Genomic DNA, 24,932 nt, shown 5'->3' on the forward strand with positions numbered 1-24,932 from the left:
TTTTCATAGTCAAAATTTCTCCTCTCTTTGCTAAAGGATACCCAGTTTTCAGCATCATTTGTTTGTGCATATGATGTGATGATAAGCAATCTCTATTTACACGTTAAGGATAATATTAATTTGCTTATTCTTCACCTGAAGAGAGATTGTAATTAGAGAACAAGTTGAGTCAGAAGACATTTACCTAAAGCACAGGAGACAAAATGAATGATATAAAATTCTTAGTTATATATCAGTAAATTAAAGACATTTTATTTAGTTGTCCAGAGTTCTTGTAATCCAAAGTTAATATAATTAATTAAATTTTTACTTTTTCTTTGTTCAAATAACATAGGATACATTTTGTTATAAGAAAATGGTTATTCCCCCCTATAAGATAGAGAAGATTCAATGGACACATTTGTGAAAACTTTTCTGTTAACTTAGAGGCATTAATTATGGGAAAATGGGAGGATACTGGGGATAAAGGGTTAAAATAGGGAAGAGGAGGTTTCACAACTAAGGTACTTATTTCTCAGAACAATTTTTCCTAATTACCAGTACTCATAATTTGCGTAGTCATATTTTAGATTCATAGAAACAATTGATTAAACACTTGTTTTATTACTTATACTTTTTAGGGTGAAGATGGTTTTCCAGGATTCAAAGGGGACATGGGTCTTAAAGGTGACAGAGTAAGTAGAAAGAAATTTGTACTAATACATACATTTGTGTATTTCTTCTTATAATTAAATATTGCAAACACAGGATAAATAAAAATGTACTACCCGTGATATTTTTCACTTCCATTTTTATATGAAGATTAGGTGTTTAATTTTTGTAGAGATAATATAGTATCAGTTGTTTTGTAGATGTTATGTTAAATCTCTATATGTCCCAGAACATCCATAGTTTTATATATATATATAATATATATACATAATATATAGTATATTATATATATGGTATTATTGTTTACAGATATTTTCTAAAATGATGATCAAACTGTTTTACATAATTAATTCAATAGATTTGTTTTAAATTTTGTTCACATATAGTGAGCTATGCTGCCTGGAAACTCTATCTGCAACTTTTATGAATGTTCACTATATAGTTGTCTTGAATTTTTGAATGTAGAAATAGTACACTGTTTTTCTGTTAATGAGTACTTTGAAAACAAAATTGTGTCACCTAAAGTAAATTAAATTTTATTGGGAAGATTTATTTTATAACTAGTATAATAGTATATAATAAATTTAAGCAAAAAAGGATACTATAGAATATTGATTTTCCTAAAATGCACAGAAAGCCTGTGTCCGGGATAGGGGCAATAACTTACGCATTCCAGTTCCTAATACCTTAAATGCGAAAGCCAAGTTTAAAACAGAGACATTTTTCTTGTGTTCCAAACGGTGATTTCTAAAGTTGCTATCATCTGGGAGGAGCAATTATTTTCCCTATTACCCTGATAGGGTCTCAGGCTGGTGCCCTGTAAAATTAGACTGACACAAGACAGATGAACAAGAGAAAAGTAAACAGAAGTTTGCTAGCATATGTATCATGATTATACATGGGAACACTCAGTGATGAGTAACTAAATAGAGTGGTTACAACTGGGGCTTGTATAGCATTTTAGCAAAGGAACAATAAATTTTGAGCAGGGAAAGGACTTCGAGTTTCTAGTACTGTAAATTGTGGGAAGGCAGATATATGGGAAACTGATGGTATATAAAGGCTAGTTGTAAAGTTTGTTGCATAGGTAGATTCCACTGGTACCTGCTTCTGACTCTGGACTGGTAAGGGTCTAGTTATCACTACTGATTAATTTTTGTCCTTTCTAGTAGAGAGGGGAGGAAAGACACCTTTGCAAATTTGTGCCTTTCTTTTAAGCAAGTATGGGGTGGGTAGAGAACTTTTTTTGTATCCGCTTTTTTCAATTGCCTTCAGTTCAAAATAATCCTTATGCCACAGTGGCATATTTTGGTGTAGCATATTCAGCCAACCTACGGTGTCTAATTTTGATTCTTCTTTTTTTTTCTCTCTCTCTTTCTGCAGCACAATGTATTAAAATTAATTTAATGTAGGGCTTCTGTAGTTTTTCAACTTTCAGACTGCATTGAGTAGTTTATTAATTGAAAGATTGATGAAATCAAATACTTTCAAGCCTCTTTGTCATATGTAATATGTGAGTAAACAAACCAAGAGTTGAAGAATATAAGTTTTTGATAGACTATAATTTCTGCCATTCAGTCTCCAAGATATTTTAAATTACAAGAACGTTGTTACTCTGTGTTTCAGGGGGAAGTTGGTCAAGTAGGTCCAAGAGGAGAAGATGGCCCTGAAGGCCCCAAAGGTCGAGCAGGTCCGACCGGAGACCCCGGTCCTGCTGGTCAAGCAGGAGAGAAGGTTAGGGAGCAACTTTAAATTCACAGGTCCTCCTGTAGATGATGCTTCACTGTGATTTTAGGGTGTTTTTAATCACCTGTGATGTAAATCTAGAGGGTTTTATTGAATTTCAATTTTTTGAATTTCAGTTTCATATCCATATTACTACTTAGAAGTATAATCGCGAGACGGGCACATTTATCCTCTTTCACTCTTCCTTATTTTCTAGTCCCTTCTGCTTCCATTGGCCATGTAGAATCAACCACTCTTAATGCTCTTCTATATTAAAAGTGCAGAATTTGAGCGTGATTAATGAAGGCTGAAAGAACCAATCAAAGATGGTTTGCTTATTATTTTTGAACAACTTGAATCATCTTTGGCCCTCAAACCAAAATGTCCTTTTTCCACTCTTACCACATTAACATATATTTTTACAGGATAAATGTTTTAAAAAATACTGATGTTCAGGCCAAACTTGAAAAGGTTTTAATTTTAATCTGGGGTTAACTCAAGCACCACTATGTTTTAAAATATCCCCAGATAATATTAATACTAATTGCTTTAAGAGCCACTGGGCTATATGCATAATGTCAAAAAATATTTGCAATCATTATACTTACATTTAGATAGGATATTAGGCAACATTAAAATTATACCTTCGTAGAATATTTAGTGATATTATAAACGTCTTATAATGAACCTGAAGTTAAATTAAGACAAAACTAGAAATAACTATGACAAATGCTTTCCGATTATATACACTGAAGGAAAATATAAATAATAATTATCTCTAGGTGATATAAATCAAATGATTTCCATTTTTTTGTAAATATGACTATTCTCCAATTTTTATAGTGAGCATGCCATTATTCTATAAATATGGAAATTCCATGCTATGTAAGAAAATTGTCATCTCTGCCCCTTACCATCCTATCCCAGAAGGAAAATATATAAGGATTGTATAAGAATTGTGACTAGACAAATAAAAAATAATTTCCTCATGTCATTATGAGTCATCTGATATCGTAGTTCTTCTACAGTTTCATACTCTCAGTTGTGGCTTGTAAACTGATTAATAATGTCATTGTGTTTAGGCAACGGAGGGAAAAGATAGGATTGGGGAAATAAGGGCTTACAAGGCCTATGACCCTTCTACTTAAAGTGTTCACTTGCCAATAGTTAAGGATACTCTAGGACCTTCCTCTTTTCTCAACCCCACTATATTCTGTGTAAACGGTCCCACAAACTATTCTGAGGCATCAGGACTTTACCCCGCAGTGCTTCATCTTTCACCTTTCATTAGAATTTTCCCTTTTATTGAAGTTGCTTATCACCGCACTGAAAATACAAAGAAATTTTCTGTCTGGATTTATTTTTAAATGACTCTAAAATGAATGAACTTACATTCTAATGCAGTATTAACATAGACTACAAAAGTTTTCTGATAATAATTAGAGAATTTAATTAACCTTGAAATCAGTAGCATAAAACAAGCTGTGATAACTTACTCTATCCAAGGGGACATCATTATAGGTATGCTTCTTAAGGCTTGTTTGAATGTTTTCCATCTGAAGACTGCTTACCTATGCAGTGTTGATCATGAATCAGACAACTGTTTAGTTCAACCTATAATAACAAGGTCATAAACTATATTCCTAACTTCTTGCCTTGCTTCATCCAGTAAAATATTTATTTTTTCATAAAATCCTGCTCATCTATTAATGTTATATATATAGTAATTTGAACTTGTTTGTTTTTATTCTTATTTCATGTAAATGCACATGGGAAATAATGATACTGTGTGTCTGTTAATGTTTAAGACTTTGATAAATAATATTTTATATATGAAATGTACTTTCATAAGATCTTAAGGAAAATGTCACAGTAAAATTCCACAAACATATTTTATTCAATTCATTTATTTTAATTTTATTTTCTCTCTACTCATGTTTTTAATTCAATGCTTTGCACAAGGGGCCAATTTTGTTAGTTTAGCATTTTAAACCTCTTAGTATTTGTTATACAACTTTGGGCTTCACTGTAATTTATCATGTTTCAGCACTATCAGATTGAGAGGTAATCTCATTGCACTGGAAGAAAATAGCTGCATATTCAAGTTCCCACCTGTAGGAATTAACACTCCACAAAAATCATTATTTAGCTATATCTCTCACCATTTGGTATTTATTAACCCAATTTATTCAGACATTTGAATAAAAGAAGAAACTTTGCTCGAAAATCAGGTTCAGGGCTTCCCTGGTGGCGCAGTGGTTGAGAGTCCACCTGCTGATGCAGGGGACACGGGTTTGTGCCCCGGTCCGGGAAGATCCCATATGCCATGGAGCGGCTGGGCCCGTGAGCCATGGCCGCTGAGCCTGCGTGTCCGGAGCCTGTGCTCTGCAACGGGAGAGGCCACAACAGTGAGAGGCCCGCGTACCGCAAAAAAAAAAAAAAAAATCAGGTTCAAATTTCTTAGTATAGTTATTTAAACTTTCCTTACTTAGCAAAAAAAATGTTAACTTATGATTGCTTGCTTTATATTTACAGTGAGAAATGAAATAATTTTATCAAATAGATTACCTTTAGTTGGAATGGTAAGATCTACATGCAGTTCTAACTACATCCATTAATTTTAAATAGTATTTAATGTTCATAAAACTTAGATGATTTCTTAGCATATTCTTTAGCTCACAAACAGTCCTAGAATTCTTTTTACTCAGTGTTCTATGTCACTAAAGAAGGCACTGTCACTTAGACAACAGAGGTTAAGTTAGTGAACATTATAGCATTAGCAACATTTTTTTCCCTATTCAAATTAAGAAATATAATGAAAGTAAAGAATGGCAAAAACTTGCAAATCTTCCTTTCAAATGTGCAAATATGTGGTTCTAACTTCTAGAAAAATGACTAAAAGCATCATTTAAACTTAATTCATCTTAGAATTGATTATTATTATTATTATTTTAACTTTAGGGGAAACTTGGTGTTCCAGGATTACCAGGATATCCAGGAAGACAAGGTCCAAAGGTAAAATAATTAGCTTGATTTTTACAGTTTATCAGCCTTTTGTAGATACACTTAAAATTAATCATCTATGGTTACCTTTCAGTTTGTAATATAGAGATGATGAATCCTTAAAATATAATCTTATAAGGGAAAGTCAGAGGCAGTGTGGGCACCTGGAGTGCAGAGAGTTCAGAGATCTTAGGTGATTTTTGATTGGAGTATTTTAGAGACAGACTCATGAAAGGAAGGCACAGTCAGCCACTTCCTTGTAAGTGGAATAAGGACTATTCCAGGGCAGTATATTAATATATATAGAAGCTTTAAGTAGATGACAGGTGATGGATAATAGCTTTTGATTTCCTTTCTGGTACCCTGAAGGTTTGAATGACCACATATTTTTTTTAAAGGAAGAATGACTCTTCTTTCATCCTCTTTATTTTCCCTCATTTCCACAGAACTTGTTTCCTAGGGCTACTGTAACAAATCACCACAAACTTGGTGACTTAAAACAATGGAAATTGACTTTGTTACAGTTCTAGAGGCCAGAAATCTAAAATCCAGGTGTCAGCAGGCCCATGCTCCCTCCAAAAGCCCTGTGGGAGAATCTGTCCTTACCCCTTCCATCTTCTGGTGGCCCCAGTCACTTTTTGGCTTGTGTGCAATCTCCAACACCTTCTCCACACGGATTTTTTTCTGTGTCTGTATCGTCTCTTCTTATAAAGACACTTGTCATTGGATTTAAAGACCACTTGGATAATTCAGGATATTCTCATTTCAAGATCCTTAATTTAATCACATCTACAAAGACCCCTTTTTCCAAATAAAGTAATATTTGCAGATTCTAGAACATTTGGATATTAGATATATCTTTTGCAGGGGCACCATTCAACCCGTGCACTCAATGCACTCAAATTCTACTTTTGACTATTTGAAATATACATATTTTAAGCAAAAAGAAGTTTTAAAAATACATGTTTACTTTGGTGTACTAATTTTCCTTGAGCTAATTATAAAACTTTGCTAAGGCTGCATTTGATGTATTGACTAGTTACATTAAACAGTTAAATGATTTAATATGTAAATTTTGGTTCTTAATATTAAGGTAATTATATGCACATGAGATTATCTATCTATTTATCTATTATTTATTTACCTATATCTTTGTCATCTATCTATCCCTGTTTGATCCATTCAGGCTAGACAGGTTTAGTATATAAGAATACATCCTGGGGGGTTTCCCTGGTGGCGCAGTGGTTGGAACTCTGCCTGCTGATGCAGGGGATACGGGCTCGTGCCCCGGTCCGGGAGGATCCCAAGTGCCGCGGAGCGGCTGGGCCCGTGAGCCATGGCCGCTGGGCCTGCGCATCCGGAGCCTGTGCTCCACAACGGGAGAGGCGGCGGCAGTGAGGGGCCCACGTGCCGCAAAAAAAAAAAAAAAAAGGATACATCCTGGGCTTCCCTGGTGACGCAGTGGTTGAGAGCCCTCCTGGCGATTCAGGGGACACGGGTTCGTTCCCCGGTCCGGGAAGATCCCACATGCTGCGGAGCGGCTAGGCCCGTGAGCCATGGCCGCTGAGCCTGCGCGTCCAGAGCCTGTGCCCCGCAACGGGAGAGGCCACAACAGTGAGAGGCCCGCGTACTGCAAAAAAAAAAAAAAAAAAAAAAGAATACATCCTGGTTGGGGATAATAATCCCCAAATATATATTTATTAATGTTTCACAGATAAACAATGAGAGACAAAAATATCCTCCCTCCTGACTAATGTGAACTGCATGAACTTGTGACTCATCATCATGTGGCAACGGTATTTTAGGCTTGCTATGTGGTTTTGTCCTATAATATTTCACTGAATTTCTAGAATATATTTCCTTATATGCTAGGAGGTAATTGAGCCTTTCTAAAATAAGATTCGTTTAATCTATGATTTTAAAATAATGCAAGCATCATTTATATGTTTCTGCCTGCATTTAGAACACTGATTAATAATTTTTACCTTTTAAATACTGTCTCTAATACATTGTCCTGTCACCTAGTTACCTGCCTTTCAAATGTCAAGCATTTTAACAAGTGCTTTGAGTAAAAGAAGATATTTACTTCATAACCCACAACTTTAAACTATTCGTAGATTATTTGGTAAATTTTTTATCTAATTACTAAATTGAATTGCATGTGGTAGTGTTTAGATTTAAAAGTGGAAAACTTTTTTTACATGTTACATGAATGAGTACAATTTTCTATTAAGTGTTTATTTGACATTTTTATCTTTTTCTGTTTTTCCTAAGTCAATCCTCTATTCAATATTCATTGACTTATTTTTATTTACAAAATGGGCCAGAATGACTAGAGAGAAATATTTCTTCCTAGAGGAATCAAACATTTTATTTTTACCCTTTAACCTAAATGTCTGAAATTTTGGTCTTTATTTTTTTCTATTACTTTTCTTCATAACTTTTTTCTATGGTCAAAAACATTTATGTTTCTCAGTTCTAAAACAAAAAAATGATGGATGCATCAAAGATCAAAGATAGTTTCATATTTTTCCTATGTGGAAGCCAATGAATTTTGAATAGATTTAAGTCTTTTTTGTACTAAAAATGAAATTCGGCTGCCAATCCCTTTCAAGCAATTTAAGGACTATAATTAGGCAATATAATTTATCCAATATCTTACTAGTAATATAAACCATACTGAGTATTTAAAAGATGCACTGCCATATGCACTATAAAATGATAGCTATTTCAAAAAGTAAAATCTATTTTAAGGTAGGATTCATTTATATTTAAAACAATTTAACATAATTTTGAAATTTTCAGTTCACTGAAAGAGCCAATTTCACTATTAACGTTTGACTTTTTGGCCTTTTGTTGGCTGTTTATTTTTTCCATTTAAAAGCAGATAATGTCTTTTCATGGAAACTGTATATTTTGGTGATAATTTTTATGTGAGAAAAGAAGAAGAATATGCCCATATATTACAAACTGTTTAGTTGGTGGATTGGACATTTTTGTCTATTTCCCATAAATTTCTAAGAGCAGAAACCATGTAAGAAAATAAACTTATTAAACGTGAAATTGATGCATAAGAGCAATTTATTTGAATGGAGTCTCTATAAATGTGTTTGTGTTCCACTCAGGACAGATGAATATTTGTCCTCAAATTGAATTTGATAGAAGTGAATTACTTTCATATTGGATTATACTCACTTGTCAAATTTCTAGAGTAGTCACATAGTAATATTCTACCAGGTATAACTAACTGATTCTCTCTCGAGAAAGAGAAAAGGCTTTGAAAGCCCTTCAAAAAATGTCATTTGCAGACATTTTCCCCCATTGTGTGAGTATTACATGTCCTAAAAATTGTCCTCAGGTTGATCACATAGTGGTCTCTATAAGCATGAATTAGAATATATTGCTAAACAGGTCCTAAAATGAAGTTTAGCAGCTCATACTAAGTTTTGTCCATCAAATCCCGTAAGGCTTCATATAAAATTTTCCTGACTTGTGGAGGAAATATAAATTATAACATCCATTCTGTACGTTTCACCTGGGGAAATTGCAGGGTCCAGGAATGCAATGCCAGAGAGTCTGTCTCAGTATGTCTGCAGTGGGATTTGACAGTCCACACTTTTAGCAGTCACTCCAGATTATTCTGATACAGAGGAAGCATTTATCACTTGGAGAAAGATTACTTTAGGTTAGTTCAATCCAAGTGAGTGTAAACTGAAATAGACTCACAGGCATAGAAAATAAACTTATGGTTACCAAAGGTGAAACAGAGAGGGAGGGATAAATCAGGAGTTTGGGATTAAGAGATACACACTACTACATGTAAAATAGATAAACAAGGACCTACTGTATAGCACAGGGAACTATGTTCAATATCTTGTAAAAATCTGTAATGAAAAGAATCTGAATAAAGAATACAGATATACATATGTGTAACTGATTCACTTTATACCTGAAACTAATACAACATTGTAAATCAAAAACAAACAAACAAACAAAACAAAACACAAAGATGTATTCAAGTCAAAGAAGGCTGTTACATCTTCCTCAGTGCATGGGGAAGTGTGTAAAATCTGCATGTCTACTACTCTTTGCTAGACATTTAATCCATGCACTGGTTGGAATAGGAAAATAGTGAGTGTTTGGAAATCCCCCCAGCCAACCCCTCCCAGGGTTTCATAGTTATTGGTAAGTTGAGGAGCAAAGATTGAACCCTAATCTGCTCTATTTCGTGATACAATGACAAGGCAAACCAATTACAGTCATGTTCAAAGAAATTTCTCAGCAGATGAAAATCTGGACATAGGTACAAGGTAAAATAGGGGAATCGTATTCCATTTGTAAAATGTAGCTGTTTGTGGATTAAATTACATAATGCTTTTACAGTGCTTATTACATCTTTAAATAATCATTATTTATTGTTAGCTATCGTTATCGTTTTTATACCTTGCTTTCCTTTATTCTGATTTCCTATAAATTTCAAAGTACCTGTAAGATGCAGATGATTGCTCTCATTTTATAGAAGAAAAAACTGTACTCATTATTATACTATAGTAATGTACCCAATTACTTAATTGAATGCATGACAAACATAAGTCTTGAATTTATGTCTTCAGAATCCCACAAACAGATTCTAATGCTGAACTGTCTGACTTAGAGTCTCAGTTAGATCTAACCACATTCAAACATCAAACAGAAAAGATGGAAGAAGATTTTTAGTCTTTATGATTTGACCCAGTTCTAAAGGTGTAAAATACTCAACTAAAAAGTGATAAGTATAAGAATACAATAATGTTAATTCAGGAAAAATATTTTATAAAATTCCTACTTTAATATTTGATTATTCATGCTTGTGAAAAATAAATTTTTTTTCAGAGTTGAAGCAAGTATGTAGAATTATAAGTCAAAAATTTAAAAATTTATTTTATATGAAATGCCCTTGAATTGCTGTTTACTAATATGAGAAATGATATATTTGATTAATTAATTTCCTTAAAGTTAAAAACTAAAATGTTTTATCAATTCATGTTTTCAATGCTTCCAGGATTTCAGGTGTCACTGTAAGTTCATTTTTAAATACATAAATGGAGGTTGTATGGTATCTTAAATTATATTTTTGATTTGAATGCTACCAGCTTGTAAGAATCATTGTGTTCCAAAAGACTTTCAGCTTGTGGCTAAAAATGTTAGTTACTGTACTCATTGTTTATTATTTTTATTTTTGTAGGGTTCCACTGGATTTCCTGGGTTTCCAGGTGCCAATGGAGAGAAAGGTGCCCGGGTATGATATACAAGTATATTGTTCTGGACTATCTAATGTAAATGTTCTTACATGAGTACCTATCTCTCAGCACCAGACTCACAATTTACTGTGATATACTGCGTATTGAAACTGTTTGAACTGTCTTTGGCAGGGTGTAGCTGGCAAACCAGGCCCTCGGGGTCAGCGTGGCCCAACGGTAAGTACCTTGATTTAAAATATGATTTTCATTTTTCATCTAACTCTCCTATTTTCTTCAAAAATAAAAACTGATCCTGTGCCTTTAGATCTGCTTGGAACTAGATCAATTTCATCTTTGCTCTTATGTGCAGGGTCCTCGAGGTTCAAGAGGTGCGAGAGGTCCCACTGGGAAACCTGGTCCAAAGGTATCATCAGCACTTGTTCCATTTGGGCTTTCCTGTAAGTTCCTCTTCCAGAGGATGGATGTTAACAGAAGGAATCTAAACTGATTTTTTCCGGTTTTTGTGTTGTTGTTGCCAGGGCACTTCAGGCGGTGATGGTCCTCCTGGCCCTCCTGGTGAAAGAGTAAGTACGATACAGTCATATCATATAAAGTAAATATTAGTATGTTGCAAATGTTTAAATTTCTGGGAAAAGTTACAGTTACGTGTTTCTGCAAATACATGTACACAGTCATCCATAAAATCTAGTCAGAGTTTTAAAAATTCCTATTCTTTAATTTACTTTCCTACAAAAAGCTTAATCAATTATGTGCTATTAATTTTGTTATAGAAATGAGAGAAATTATATGTCTAATTGGCCTATATCAACTTTTAAACAAAAATAATTGTTTTCTTTTAAATACACATGTAACACCTATGCCTTCTCCTCCACTCCTCTTGCTTTCCATACTGATACTCACTTTGTTCCTGGAGCTGGCAGCAGCTTTATGCTGGTAAAATGCAAGCTACCAGTAGCCATTAAGTCACAATCAATATACATTCAAATCAAGATAAAACATCTATTCCAGTAAATAGGAAAACTATTTAGTAATTTGATTTTCAATTGGTATAAAGTAAAGCTAAATATACATAAGTAAGCATGCCTTTTATTTGTTTGTTTGGGGTTTTTTTGGCAAAATATAGCATTTTTTGTAGCCAGATATTTTAAAAGCTATCCTCTTGATAGTAAATTTATTAACTTTATTTTTTATTTAAGTATAAATAAATCCTAACCTAATTGTATTACTTAAGAAATTTTATTTATATTATGTTCCATTTTATATATATTCCTTTTAGGAATATAATTATCATGTTCTGGTCATATAAAGGATTATCTTTCACCATCCTTTTGCTGCGACCAATGTAGTCCTTGTAATAGGGTCTACTTTATGCCTTTTAAAGATATGTAAATCTAAGTGTTGAATAATATAGTTAATTAAGCATCAAGTCAAGAGCAATATTATAAATGTATATTTGGATTTAATGTTAATGAGAATAATTATATAATAATGTTCTTTTCATCTTATCTACAAAAGAAGTTTATACATGAGTAAAATGATAGTGACATCCTCAGAAATAAATACGTTTTAAATATAAATATAAATATAGAGATTAGCTAAAGGTATCCTCTATGGTCTTTTTGAGATAGTCACTTATTTTTTTCTTTTAATTTTGTATGTCTGTAGAGTCAGAACATTTATAGAATCAATTTTAAAAATAATTTTTCTTTTGGGGGGCTGTGGACTTGAAATATCCTCCATTTATGGATGTGTGTACCCAGTGTTGAAAGTAGATTATCTACAGGGTTCCTGATACATCCATGTTCTACTCATTTTTAATATGAATTCTAAATATTTACAGTGTTCTTCAGCTAAGACCATTGATGTGATGTGCAGTTTTGAGTAGTGAATAGTGTGGAAGATCATCCATTTTGCTTTTAAATTACCATAGACTATCTTGTTGTAATGCAATAGTTCTGCCATTATGTTAAAGAAGCTGTATTTTATATTGTTCTTTATCTGTGGAAATAAACTGCAACGTATAAAGATGTACCTTATAAGATATATTCTTAAATTTCCCCACTGCTTTTTCTCTTCAGGGTCCTCAAGGACCTCAAGGTCCAGTTGGATTCCCTGGACCAAAAGGCCCTCCTGTAAGTGTCATGGTTTTTCTTTCTCTTTCTTCATTTGACAGTGTTTTCAAATTTTGAAAGTCATAGCTTTTATATTAAATAATATCTAGGTACAAATATGAGTAAAAATTCCTATAAAAACAAAATTGTGCTTAATAATGCCAGAGTATGTATTTTCAGCTTATGAAGTTTATCAAATGTTTCTGAATCTAATTTAAATATATCTTACTAAATATTCCTTCAAAGTATATCAAAACTAGAACAACATGAATATTATTCTCTCAACTACTCTTCTACTGCAATGGGTTTTTTTTTGGTTTTCTTTTGTTTTGTTTTTTTTGTGGTACGTGGGCCTCTCACTGTTGTGGCCTCTCCCGTTGCGGAGCACAGGCTTCGGACACGCAGGCTCAGCGGCCATGGCTCACAGGCCCAGCCGCTCCACGGCATGTGGGATCTTCCCGGACCGGGGCACGAACCCATGCCCCCTCCACTGGCAGGCATACCCTCAACAACTGTGCCACCAGGGAAGCCCTGCAATGAATATTATTGCCAGCATTAAAAATCATTACTGAATCTTAAATATTTGGTATATCAATTTCTTTTTTAGCTTCCATTATCCAATGTATCCTTCTTCAAATGTCACTTCCTAAACATCCTCCAACATTCTGACATTACTTATATCACATTAAGTTCTATTTATTTGTATTTACTATTTTTGCCTCTATAATGTATTTTTCTTAGAAAATGTAATGATAACCCTTCCTGAATCATTTCCTTTTTATAAAATTTGTTTAGAACCACAGTCTGTAGAATATCTTCATCAAATATTTTCACAAAGTTAATTGAAATCTTTTACTTTCACACAAATATTTGTGGGAATATAGGACATGCTCAGTGCTCAGCTGCTTTTTTCTCTCTTTTTTTTGGCAACCTATTCATTTATTTATGAGTTAGAATCAACTTACTGTCTTAGTCCATACCGTCTGCTATAACAAAAGCACAGACTGTGTAGTGTATAAACAGTAGAATCTATTTGTTAGAGTTCTGAAGGCTGGAAGTCCAAGATCCTCATCCCAGAATGGTGAGGTGAAGACCCTCTTTCAGGTAGCAGACTTTTCACTGTCTACTCTCTGGAGCCTCTTTTATAAGTCACTAGTTCCATTCATTAAGGTTCCATGAAGGTGGCATAAGCACTGCCCAAAAGTCCCATCTACTAATAACATCACCTTCGAGGGTTAGGATTTCAACATCTGAATTTCAAGGGGACACAGACTTTCAAACCATAGCACCCACCTGTCTAAGGAAATTGTTCTCACAGTGTGGTCCCTGGACCAGAAGATCAGCAGTACTTGCAATTTGTTAGAAATGCAACGTCTTGTCTCCACCTCACTCACCTAATCAGAACTCTAGGAGAGGGGCCCAGTCTGTGTCTTAACGAACTCTCTAGGTCGTTCTGATGCATGCTAATGTTTGTGAACCACTGTTCTATTCCAGAGTAGACAATGCTATTCAAACTTTAATGTGCATGTAAATCACGTTGGTATTTTGTTAAAAATGTAGATTTTAATTCAGTAGGTCTGGGATGGGTCTTGAGACTTGACGTTACTGGCAAATGTCTAGATGATGCCAATGCCAGTGGTCAATGGACCGTACTTTGAATAGCAAAGTTCAAAAAAGTTTTGGCTGAGAATAAGACCAACATAGTTTGAATATTATCTATGCTGTAAGAAACTAAGTATAGTTAAAATTTGCAGTCAGTGATTTGAGAACCAAATGTTTTCTCAATGTAATAATACCAATAACTAACTCCTAATGGCAGTTTTACTCACATCCGGGTTATTTTCACTTAGTGGCACATTGATATAGATTTTTGGCTGAATATTTTAAACTGATTTTTGAACTGAATCTTTTTTTAAAACTTTTATTGGAGAATAGTTGATTTACAATGTTGTGTTAGTTTCAGGTGTACAGCAAAGTGAATCAGTTATACATATACATATATCCAATCTTTTTTAGATTCTTTTCCCATATAGACCATTACTGAGTATTGAGTAGAGTTCCCTGTGCTATATAGTGAGTGCTCATTAGTTATCTATTTTATGTATAGTAGTGTGTATATGTCAATGCCACTCTTCCAGTTTAATCCTCCCTCCTCCTTCTCCCCTGGTAACCATAAGTTTGTTTTCTACATCTGTTGAACTGAATCTTTTTGGCAAAACCACAACAACATGCACCTTGTGAGAGGAAGTTATGTGAGGATTTTTATATATGCCAATATTTCAAAAATTGTACATCCCAATGTTCTTATTTCTAATAATTATATATAATATAAATAATTATAGTTAGTCAAATATAGTCCAGTAACAATCTTGCATAAATGAACGATTCAGAAAATTATAAATTAAGATGTTATAAATTTAAATAAATGTTACAAATGATTATATTTTTAAACATGTTGAAAATCATTTATAAGTAAATAAATATATTCTCCAATTTTTTAAAATTAATTAATTAATTAATTTTTTGCTGCATTTGGTCTTCGTTGCTGCGTGCAGGCTTTCTCTAGTTGTGGCCAGCGGGGGCTACTTTTCATTGCGGTGCACGGGCTTCTCATTGCGTTGGCTTCTCTTGTTGCAGAGCATGGGCAGTAGGTGTGAGGGCTTCAGTAGTTGTGGCTCACGGGCACTAGAGCGCAGGCTTGGTAGTTGTGGCGCACGGGCTTAATTGCTCCACGGCATGTGGGATCTTCCCGGACCAGGATGGAACCCGTGTCCTCTGCATTGGCAGGCGGATTCTTAACCACTACGCCACCAGGGAACTCTTGTTCTCCAATATTTTTATATTGAGTTTGAATAACCCCCTCTTTCTCTGATTACTTTCAAATGTAATTTTAGCTCACATATTTGAAAAATGAATTATTTATTGTGAAATACTGACTTAAATGCTGAAACTCTCTTACTTTCTAAAATAATTTTAGACACTGTTTAAAATATTATTTTTATCACTAACAGTCTTGCTCTAGTACAGCAAACATATCAAGAAAACTTTTTATCTACATTATTGTGTTATGAAAGGATTAATACAAATAGCTAGTATTAAACAAAGGATAATATAGATACTGTCTGCATATAATATTGTTTGCTCACTATTTCAGTTTTGTTCCAAATGTAATATTAAGTCATGCAAAGTTGCACATACAGAGAAGTGAAAATACTGTTGCAAAAATGATTTTGCTCATAAGATTCTTTCATAAGTATTTTGAAGCCATGTGCATAGATCATTGTTTAGCAACATAAAATCCAGTGATATGTGTAACTTCAACATTATCATACCATTTATATTTGTAGAAATTGTTAAGAAGTTTCTCTCATGTAATATAATTTTATTGTCAATAAAGCCATTTTTTCCTCAAACTTTTTCAGTCCATTCTGTCACATATCTTTCAACAAGTTTTGAGCCATTGATCATGCATGCATTTTGTCTCTAAGGAGTATTAGAAATATAATAAATGCCTACATTTGAGAAACATGTAGTCTGCTTGGACAGACATGACACTGTTAAGGAACATTGCTTTCACTGCTAAACAAAATGAGTTTTATACTCTATTTCTCTGACAAATGCAACATTAGTGCGTGAAATAAGAGTACCTATCATTTCTCTGCTATGTAGTTGTATAACATATAGGAAAGAACTGTCTTCATTTCTTTGATATTTAGAAGGAGGGATTCAGGTAGAGAGATAGAACCAAGCTCCTCTTCCTTCAAATTAATTGATTCATTTTCATAGTAATCAGGAAATATATATATATATACACACACACATACATATGTTAGATATATACATGAAAAATAAATGAAAAAATATATATATTCACACAGACACATGTGGAGTATGGATTAAGCACTTAGAATGTTCATGTTTAGAGTCTGTTAATCTCATGCCAGTGTTAGCATATAGTTATCCCAATTAAAAAAATTAATATAGGTGATTAGGATTTATAACATGACTACTATAAGATACATTCTATTTAGAGAAAAGTCAAAACTCAGTGCCAGTGTGAAGTGAAAAACATCTTAACATTTATAAGTGTCATTTCATGGATTGCTTTGCTGTATATGCACCCTCCCCCCATTTAGATGAATTTCTTGTCACTACTCTTCACCAACAATATTAAAGGGGCAGTCTACTTTGATCAATAAAATTATTATATTTAAATTAATGCCATGAAATTATTTGGTAATTAATATACTTATTTTATTGGATAGTAGTGTGAGGCCATTAAAATTACTTAGGATTGGGCTTCCCTGGTGGTGCAGTGGTTGAGAGTCCGCCTGCCGATGCAGGGAACATGGGTTCGTGCCCCGGTCCGGGAAGATCGCACATGCCGCGGAGCAGCTGCGCCCGTGAGCCATGGCCAAAAAAAAAAAAAAATTACTTAGGATTAATCACTTAATATTAGGAATAAATACTTAAGAAAAATGATGATGGTATGAATTCTTTATATAGTCTATTTACACTGCTCCCATAGGATATCTAGGAAAGCCATTAAAAATCATGTTGCATTCATCCCATGTGACATTTTTTAGATGTAAGATCACTGTTTTAAAGAGTTACAATATTTTGCAATAAAAGTGTAATCTATACTTTTCACACCAGCAAATATAACAAGATATTTAACTTTTATATTTACAGATTTGCTAAAAAACATGTAAATGCCTTATACTGATTGCAAAACTCATCATTTGAGATACACTTTAGCGTGGTGGAAAAAAAAAAACCTGACTCATGTTTATTATCCTTTAGCTCTCGCCCTCTATAATTTTAGTTAAAACTTTTACTACTGCCCTCAATTAATGGCATATTTTTTCCCATATGTATCAAAATAGTGATAGAGCACAGGATTTGTTTTTATTTACTATTTTGAAATACTGAACCTAGATGAGGTCCACTAGCAATCAACTACTTATAGATGTGTCTCACCTCTAAACCGAGAACGATACACCTAATGCCTAATACATAGATATGTAATATATGTTTTTGAAAGAAGGGCTGGGTAGATGATATCCAAGAACATTTTGGGGACTTGGTTAAAAACATTCCAGCTTTGGTCCTTTGGGTGGATGGGAATAGAATCACTGAGATGATCCTGGAAAATATGAACAAATCACTGAGGAAGCTATGATCTTGTGAAATATCATAACAGGCTTTAATTAGAGCTGGTAATTTAACCAGTGTGTCAGTAAAGATGCAATCAGGAAGCAGAGCTGGTACTAGTCACTGTTGGGAAGGCTTTCCACTGAAACGTTATAACCAAGCTAGAAAAAGCCTTATTCCAGTGGGAAAAAAGCTATCTGTGAAAATGATCTTATTTTGAAATACCTTTTATCAAACTCAGTTTACAAAGAATTGATATTTGAAAATAGCTTTATGTAAATAATGTATTTTTAAATAAATAAGTAGGTTTATTCAAATAATTAACATACTGTGAGACGTATACCTGTTATCATTAAAAATGTTATTACAGTGATCATTTCTCTTCATTTATCCAGACATTCTCACCTAAGAATATCTCTGCCTATACTTATTATACATGTTTTGAAAATTGAACTTGGTGCTTAATGGTTTCTGAGTAGTATGAATAATCCATAATGCAGTCTAAAGAAGCAATCTATTTCTACTAAGTATCTAAAACATAAGAACCTCACAGAGTTGTTTACTAAGTACTTAGTTAATGGCTTCATTTATTTTTTCAGTCATGACAAAGACAGCATCCTTTACTGAAAGTGATAACATAGTAGATGTGCTCTCCAGTGTTTAATAAACATTATGCTTCCAAGAGGGTATTTAAGAAAACCTGCTGGGAAAAATTTGCCCTGATGACTTCTAAAATTGAGTCTTGCACCTTGTTTCCTTTACTTGAAGCAACTGGGAAGTAAAATGCCATTGTTTATGTTTGTGTTTCTTTCACATTCTTGTTAGTAAGAGTTCAGACCACCACTAGAGGACACTATCTATCTCTGGTATCCAAGTCTCAGTGCACAAGAAATTGTATTAGGAACACATCACCAAAAAGAGGGAAAAATATTCATTTGTCAAGTACTGAGGAGCTAACATTTTTACAAAAACAAAAATACAAACCAATATGAATATGCTTTTTGAAAAGAAAGATGCTAACGAAATTTAAATGTAAAATATTCAAATTACAGTTGTACAATTTTCTCCTGGTCTCATTTATAGCTATAGATATGCTAAAAAGATATATACAGGGGCTTCCCTGATGGCGCAGTGGTTGGGAGTGCGCCTGACGATGCAGGGGACATGGGTTCGTGCCCCGGTCCAGGAAGATCCCACATGCCGCGGAGCGGCTGGGCCCGTGAGCCATGGCCGCTGAGCCTGTGCGTCCGGAGCCTGTGCTCCGCAACGGGAGGGGCCACAACAGTGAGACGCCCGCGTACCGCAAAAAAAAAAAAAAAAAAAAAAAAAAAAATACACATTCTACCGTATGTGAAGTCAATAGAACATCAAAATAAGATATCCAATGAAGATATAAGAAAATTGCCTAACATGTATTTAGATTATAAATAATTCAAGAAATATTTATGATGTTTGATGTTTAATATTTGTGATTTCAGGGACCACCTGGAAAGGATGGCCTGCCAGGACACCCTGGGCAACGTGGAGAGACTGTAAGTGACCCAGTCTTCTGATTCAAATTTTCTATCTCAAGCAGTTCATCATTTCACAGAAAGATACTTTATTATTAACAAGTCAATTATCAGGTTAAGGACAATGGTGAAATTAATTCCATTTAATCTTTTAAAAATATATTTGCAATACATAAATAGACCTATGTTTGTATCTAAACATTTAAATAAATATACTTGAGGACATGGATGTTACTTGATTTTCCTTGTTTTCAATAACAACACTTTAGGGATAAGCTGATGGAAAAGACCTCATTGTCTTTTGGATACCTCCACAAGGTTGTCAGCCTTGACCCTTTCACATAAGTCTTTGTTACAGATATATTCCACCCTACCCTTTCACCTTTCCACTCTCTAAAGGAGACACATTACAATAAACTGCAGATAATATACTCTTCTATCCAGAATTAAGGGATGAAATATTTCCTGCTATTGGAACTGTAAGGCTGTAATTGGTCTAGAACTATGTCAAATGCATTCTCTCCTCTCAAGTAGGAAAATGGAAATGGAAAAAAATGTAACTTAAATGATGGGGAATATAACATTAAATACACTCTCTGAATAACTTATGTGTATAACAGAGGTAGACAACGGGGAAACTGGCAGCTCAACTGTGGTTTAAGAATCCTGGCGGTTTTGTTTATTTATTCTGCCACTGTTAACAAAACTTTGTATCTGACTGTTGCAGTGGGATGGTAGTCTAATAAGAAATCACCATGGATTAGCATGTTTCCTTGGAATCAATTCTTGGCTCCTAACATTGATTAATTTTATCCAGATTTCTTAAGGAAACCACAACACAGACTACCTTTGACTGTGTGGCTCAAAATTATCTTAGGGTATTCTGCCAGCATGAACACATATTTGGGGTTCAATAGAAATACTGGATAACAGATTTGAAAACATGATGATTTTCTACATAGGATAAACAATCTGGCAGCAGCAGCCAATTCCTGTTTTGCTCACCAAGTGACAATTCTTAGTGTAATGACTTTTTAGTTTTAGTCAGATTGTAAACTTCAAAGTCTTGGATTACCGAAGCAAAATCAAGAATGATTTTAGTGAGACCAAAGAGTAAAATTGTTTGGGTTTCCTATTGGGAAAGACATCTCCATGATGAGCAAGAAATAAACTCTCTAAAGGATAATCCACATTCAAATTTGCAAACGCATTCTCATTCAAATATTGCAGTCAATCATTTTTAACTAAGTCATGGTATAGCTTCTTGGGAATACCTCTCAAGTATTTCCAAAATGTCTTTTGAGGAAGGGGTACCTAGAGAATTATCATTATAAAATCCCTTTTGACTTTAATTTAATCAAGAGCTTCTGCTTCTATCCAAAGTAACCATTTTATATATAACCTTTAAAGTTAAAGTGGAAAACTAGCATATTAACTAACGTTTCTAGGATGGATATTCTCATCTAGTAGGTTTTTGTAAACAACAACTAGAATTATGTCTGGAAAATTGTACTCCTGATTTCAAATCCACTTTAAGAACAGTAGTGAGTCACCCTATCACCAGGAACCTTTCTTTCTCACCTTGTTCTGTGTTGACTGTGATTCAAAAGATTATCTTGTCCAAGAGTCAGGATCTAGGGCATCTATATTTTGATATATCTGTTTCCTTTTTTTAAAGAAGAAAGTATTTTATTATATTTGAGATTTGTTCCCATTCAGAAATCCTTGAATTGAAGGTTCATTCTGACATCTTACAATTTAAAGCTTTTTAAGACCACTAGGAATAATTAGAGATAGTCTTTATTCTACTGAAACAACCCACGTTTGTCTCAGAAACACAGTGCCAAATCATGCTTTGACTGTAGAGGTGATCAGAATAGGAGTTCCATTTTTATTACTCATGTCTCAAATTAACTTCTGTTTTTCGGGATTTTGAAAAACATAATTTAACTTATTATCCTAAAATTAAATGGCAAGGAAAGTCTTATTACATGACAGTATTAGAATAATCGCACTCCATTCTGATCTATAAAAGTTTTCTTGCACATAGTTCATCTGTAAGATCCTCAGTGTCAGATTTATAAGATACTTGCAAAACTCTGAATGTTTTGAATGAGCAGGCGTATGGTCAATGCTGTTTTCCAGCTCCTTCCAAATCTGTTTCTCACTCAGAGGTACTAGCACCCTCTTAGAACATATGAATACAAGTCTGGGTGGCAAATTTTTCACAGAATTTCCTCAGTTAAGCATTTATTTTTAATCAGTTAATTTTCATAATTAATTATTATTGTGATCAATTTCATCTGCTATTCTTGCTCTCACAGTTACTAAGGAAAAAACTTTATAAGACTAATTTTTTTAAAGTCCTGATTGCACTTACAGCTTTATGTCAAACTTTGTGATTAGAAATTGGGCAAAAGGTGATCCAGACAGAGGGAACAGATTATGCAACCATGTGGTGCATGGTTGTTTAGGGAAAGTTGAGATTGTGTAGACTTGGTAATGGATATTTCATGACATATGCTTAGCAATGAGTTGAATAGATTTGCTTTTGTGGCATGATAACAAGTGGACAGGTGAGTGAACCTGACTTGAAAAACTGTAGTGGTCAAGGAAAGTGGCGAGTATAGTTCAAATAAGACAGGTCTGTCTACTCAACAAGAGAGAAGAAGCTGTATTTGCGAGTTTCTGAGATGACATGGTAGGATTAAATGACTGAGCTTGAGGACCTGAGGAAAGTCTGGGATCTGAAGTCACTTTGTTAATAAAGGGAGAGAACAGAGGTGGAAAATCAAAGGAGAGGATTCATTTAGTGAGAACAATTTTGAGAATGTTAAGCTGAGGAAAAAACATAAGAAGGCATTGATAACAATTGTGATCATGGAAGTTATTGAGATCATCTAAGGAGTAGCTAGGATGTGGGACTACATGCTGTAAACAAATGATAAGAGTAACAGCACTAAGAGCTGTTAGCTCTCAGTGAAAAAGAAAAAAAAATTATGTATATATATGCTTACATATGTTGGTACAAATTTCCACACCATTAAGTTCCTGAAAAGTTAAAATTAAGCAGTCAAGCTAAGTAAATGCTATAATATATTTCCCTTGAATTGATTCACTTTGCTGTTGTTATTGATAACTCAAGTGGAAACCTGATGGTCTTAAGAATTAATGTATTTTTTTAACAGATCTTTATTGGAGTATAATTGCTTCACAATACTGTGTTAGTTTCTGCTGTACACCAAAGTAAATCAGCCATATGCATACATATGTCTCCACATCCCCTCCCTCTTGAGCCTCCCTATCCCACCTCTCTAGGTCATCGCAAAGCACCGAGCTGATCTCCCTGTGCTATGCTGCTGCTTCTCGCATGTCGATGCTACTCTCACTTCGCCCCAGCTTCTCCCCTCACCCCGTGTCCTCAAGTTCAAAAAAAAAGAATTAATGTACTTTAAAAATAGGAGAAATTTGTTTTCTTTCCCCATGGCATCAATTAAAATAATTACAGATTCTTTTCCTGCTTTTAAGTTTTGTTTTTATAAATAATGTAATCACAATTATCTGGAAGTTCATGATACAAGTGTGGGGCTAGTTTCTGCTCTTTGCTTTCTAACTTTCTTATTTCCAATCTGATGTTATAATGAATAAAACTTTTGCAAATACTATTTGCTTTAATTCAATTCTTTGGCAGGTTTGTCAGTATTTTGAATCTTTATCCAACTGTTAAGTGTCAATTAACTCACATGAGAAGGAAATTTGCTAATCATAATACAGTCATGCAGAATGAATAACCCAGGAGTCTAGAGAAATATAGACACCAGAATATATGCCCAAAGCCCTTGTTTAGTGAGTACATGCGCTCACATCTACTGGATTTTATTCTAATGACTGCATTATATGCAAGGTACATTTGTAAGTATATTCTTTTGGGTTTTAAGAAAGAACACTGATAAAATGTTGAAATAATGACAAAGCATGCAAAGCTTTCTTTTTATAAATTTATTTTTATATCTTGTTTATTTTATGAGATTGTTGGAATGCAGGAAAGAGAAATGCATGAATATCACAGACTGTAGATTTATCTCTGTATAAAGAACCAGTGGACTGTTTCAAAGAATGTCTAAATCCTCATTTATTTCATCTGTAAACGTTTCTCGATTAAAATTTCTATGTTGTCTGACTCAGTGAAAGAGGGCTAAGAACACATTTTTGCTCCAGCTTCATCCCATTTTCTTGTTTTCTTTTTTAAGCTTATTGAAAGTAATCATAGGACTACAGTGTACAATAGTGAAGATGTTAAGTTTTCAATATAAAAAGAACTGGAATGTAATAATTCATAGGCATTTAAAAATAAGTATTTTTATCCAAAAGATGACTTTCTTTTAATGTGAATTATTCAACTGTCTCAGAGAATTTTAATTTATGCTTTGTGTCCTGGATAGCTTTTATAGATTTTTTTTTTTACCTTAGGGGTTTCAAGGCAAGACCGGCCCTCCTGGGCCAGGGGGTGTTGTTGGACCACAGGTACGTTCCATTTACTTTATTTTCCTAACAAGATTTATTTTCTTGTTTATATTTTCACCTTTGCTAAGTTGTGTAAAATTTGCTCATTTTATTGTGAAAAGTTTTTAATTGAAATTTATGTATTTTTATATTTTGGATGGCATTTAAATATATAATTTGCCTGCATCAAATGAACTTCAGCAAACCATCAGTTAGCTAAAGCGATTTTTCAATTGCCTGAATGAATAAAAGAAAAGAATAAAATAAATGACATTAAGTCAGAAAGTTCACAATGAAGGTGACACGAAAGCCTGATCATGGCATCATCTGCTAAAAACATCACATAATTTTTAAATAGATTGGCCATAATCTTTTTTGGGGATTTCAAATTATAAAATGACTTTAGTTTTCTAAGTATAAATTAGATTTAGAGGTATAATATATTAGAAATATAAAGCTTCTAACACAATTCTTCTAAAATGTTAATATTTGCATTATATTACATGTTTCTTAAAATTTCTGTCTTCATAACAATGATTTCCATCAATGATAAAATATTAGTGTGTAATCTTTGAGTATATAGAAATAATGGCAAAGACAAGTAGCTTTTTCAAGGGAGGTGGCAGAAAGAATCTCAAAACTTGATGCAGTATCCTGAATTATCGTATTAACTACTTATAGAAAATAATTCACAGGGATAGAAAACAATGTTTTTATTGTGGCGTAGCCTATTGAATGGACACGACACATCTAGTTTACTCAGCTGGAATTTTATCCCTGCTAATAACAAATTATAGCAAAAGAGCAGTTGATTGAGTGTTTTAATTATTTAATTGCTTTAAGTAGTCTTTCCTCAGCCTACAATTAGCTCTTAATACTTTGTAACTCAATCACACACCACACACACAGAGAGAAACGAAAACTGTGTCTTCTTTCTAGGAATATGTGTGATAGAAACAAAAACGAAGAGTTCTTGGATTGGTTGATCCCTTTTATTTCAGAGATCACTTTGAGCCAAGGGAATTTCTGTTTGC

At 33.7% G+C, this 24,932-nt stretch overlaps 1 protein-coding gene across 4 annotated transcripts in view; it reads left to right on the forward strand.

Moving 5' to 3' along the window:
• The window catches only part of COL11A1 (collagen type XI alpha 1 chain), a gene marked incomplete at its 5' end in the record, with an annotated part of 194,942 nt that overhangs the window by 103,882 nt on the left and 66,128 nt on the right, over positions 1–24,932 (forward strand). For all 4 annotated transcript variants that reach the window (XM_082652321.1, XM_082652323.1, XM_082652320.1 and 1 more), the window contains 10 exons: positions 621–674; positions 2,278–2,385; positions 5,338–5,391; positions 10,604–10,657; positions 10,791–10,835; positions 10,969–11,022; positions 11,138–11,182; positions 12,698–12,751; positions 19,363–19,416; positions 23,866–23,919. In XM_082652321.1, the coding sequence (XP_082508447.1) occupies positions 621–674; positions 2,278–2,385; positions 5,338–5,391; positions 10,604–10,657; positions 10,791–10,835; positions 10,969–11,022; positions 11,138–11,182; positions 12,698–12,751; positions 19,363–19,416; positions 23,866–23,919 (576 nt within the window). The remainder of the gene's footprint in view (positions 1–620; positions 675–2,277; positions 2,386–5,337; positions 5,392–10,603; positions 10,658–10,790; positions 10,836–10,968; positions 11,023–11,137; positions 11,183–12,697; positions 12,752–19,362; positions 19,417–23,865; positions 23,920–24,932) is intronic.

This window comes from Grampus griseus (genome assembly GCF_964374135.1).
Source record: "Grampus griseus genome assembly, chromosome: 1".
Lineage (NCBI taxonomy): Eukaryota > Metazoa > Chordata > Mammalia > Artiodactyla > Delphinidae > Grampus > Grampus griseus.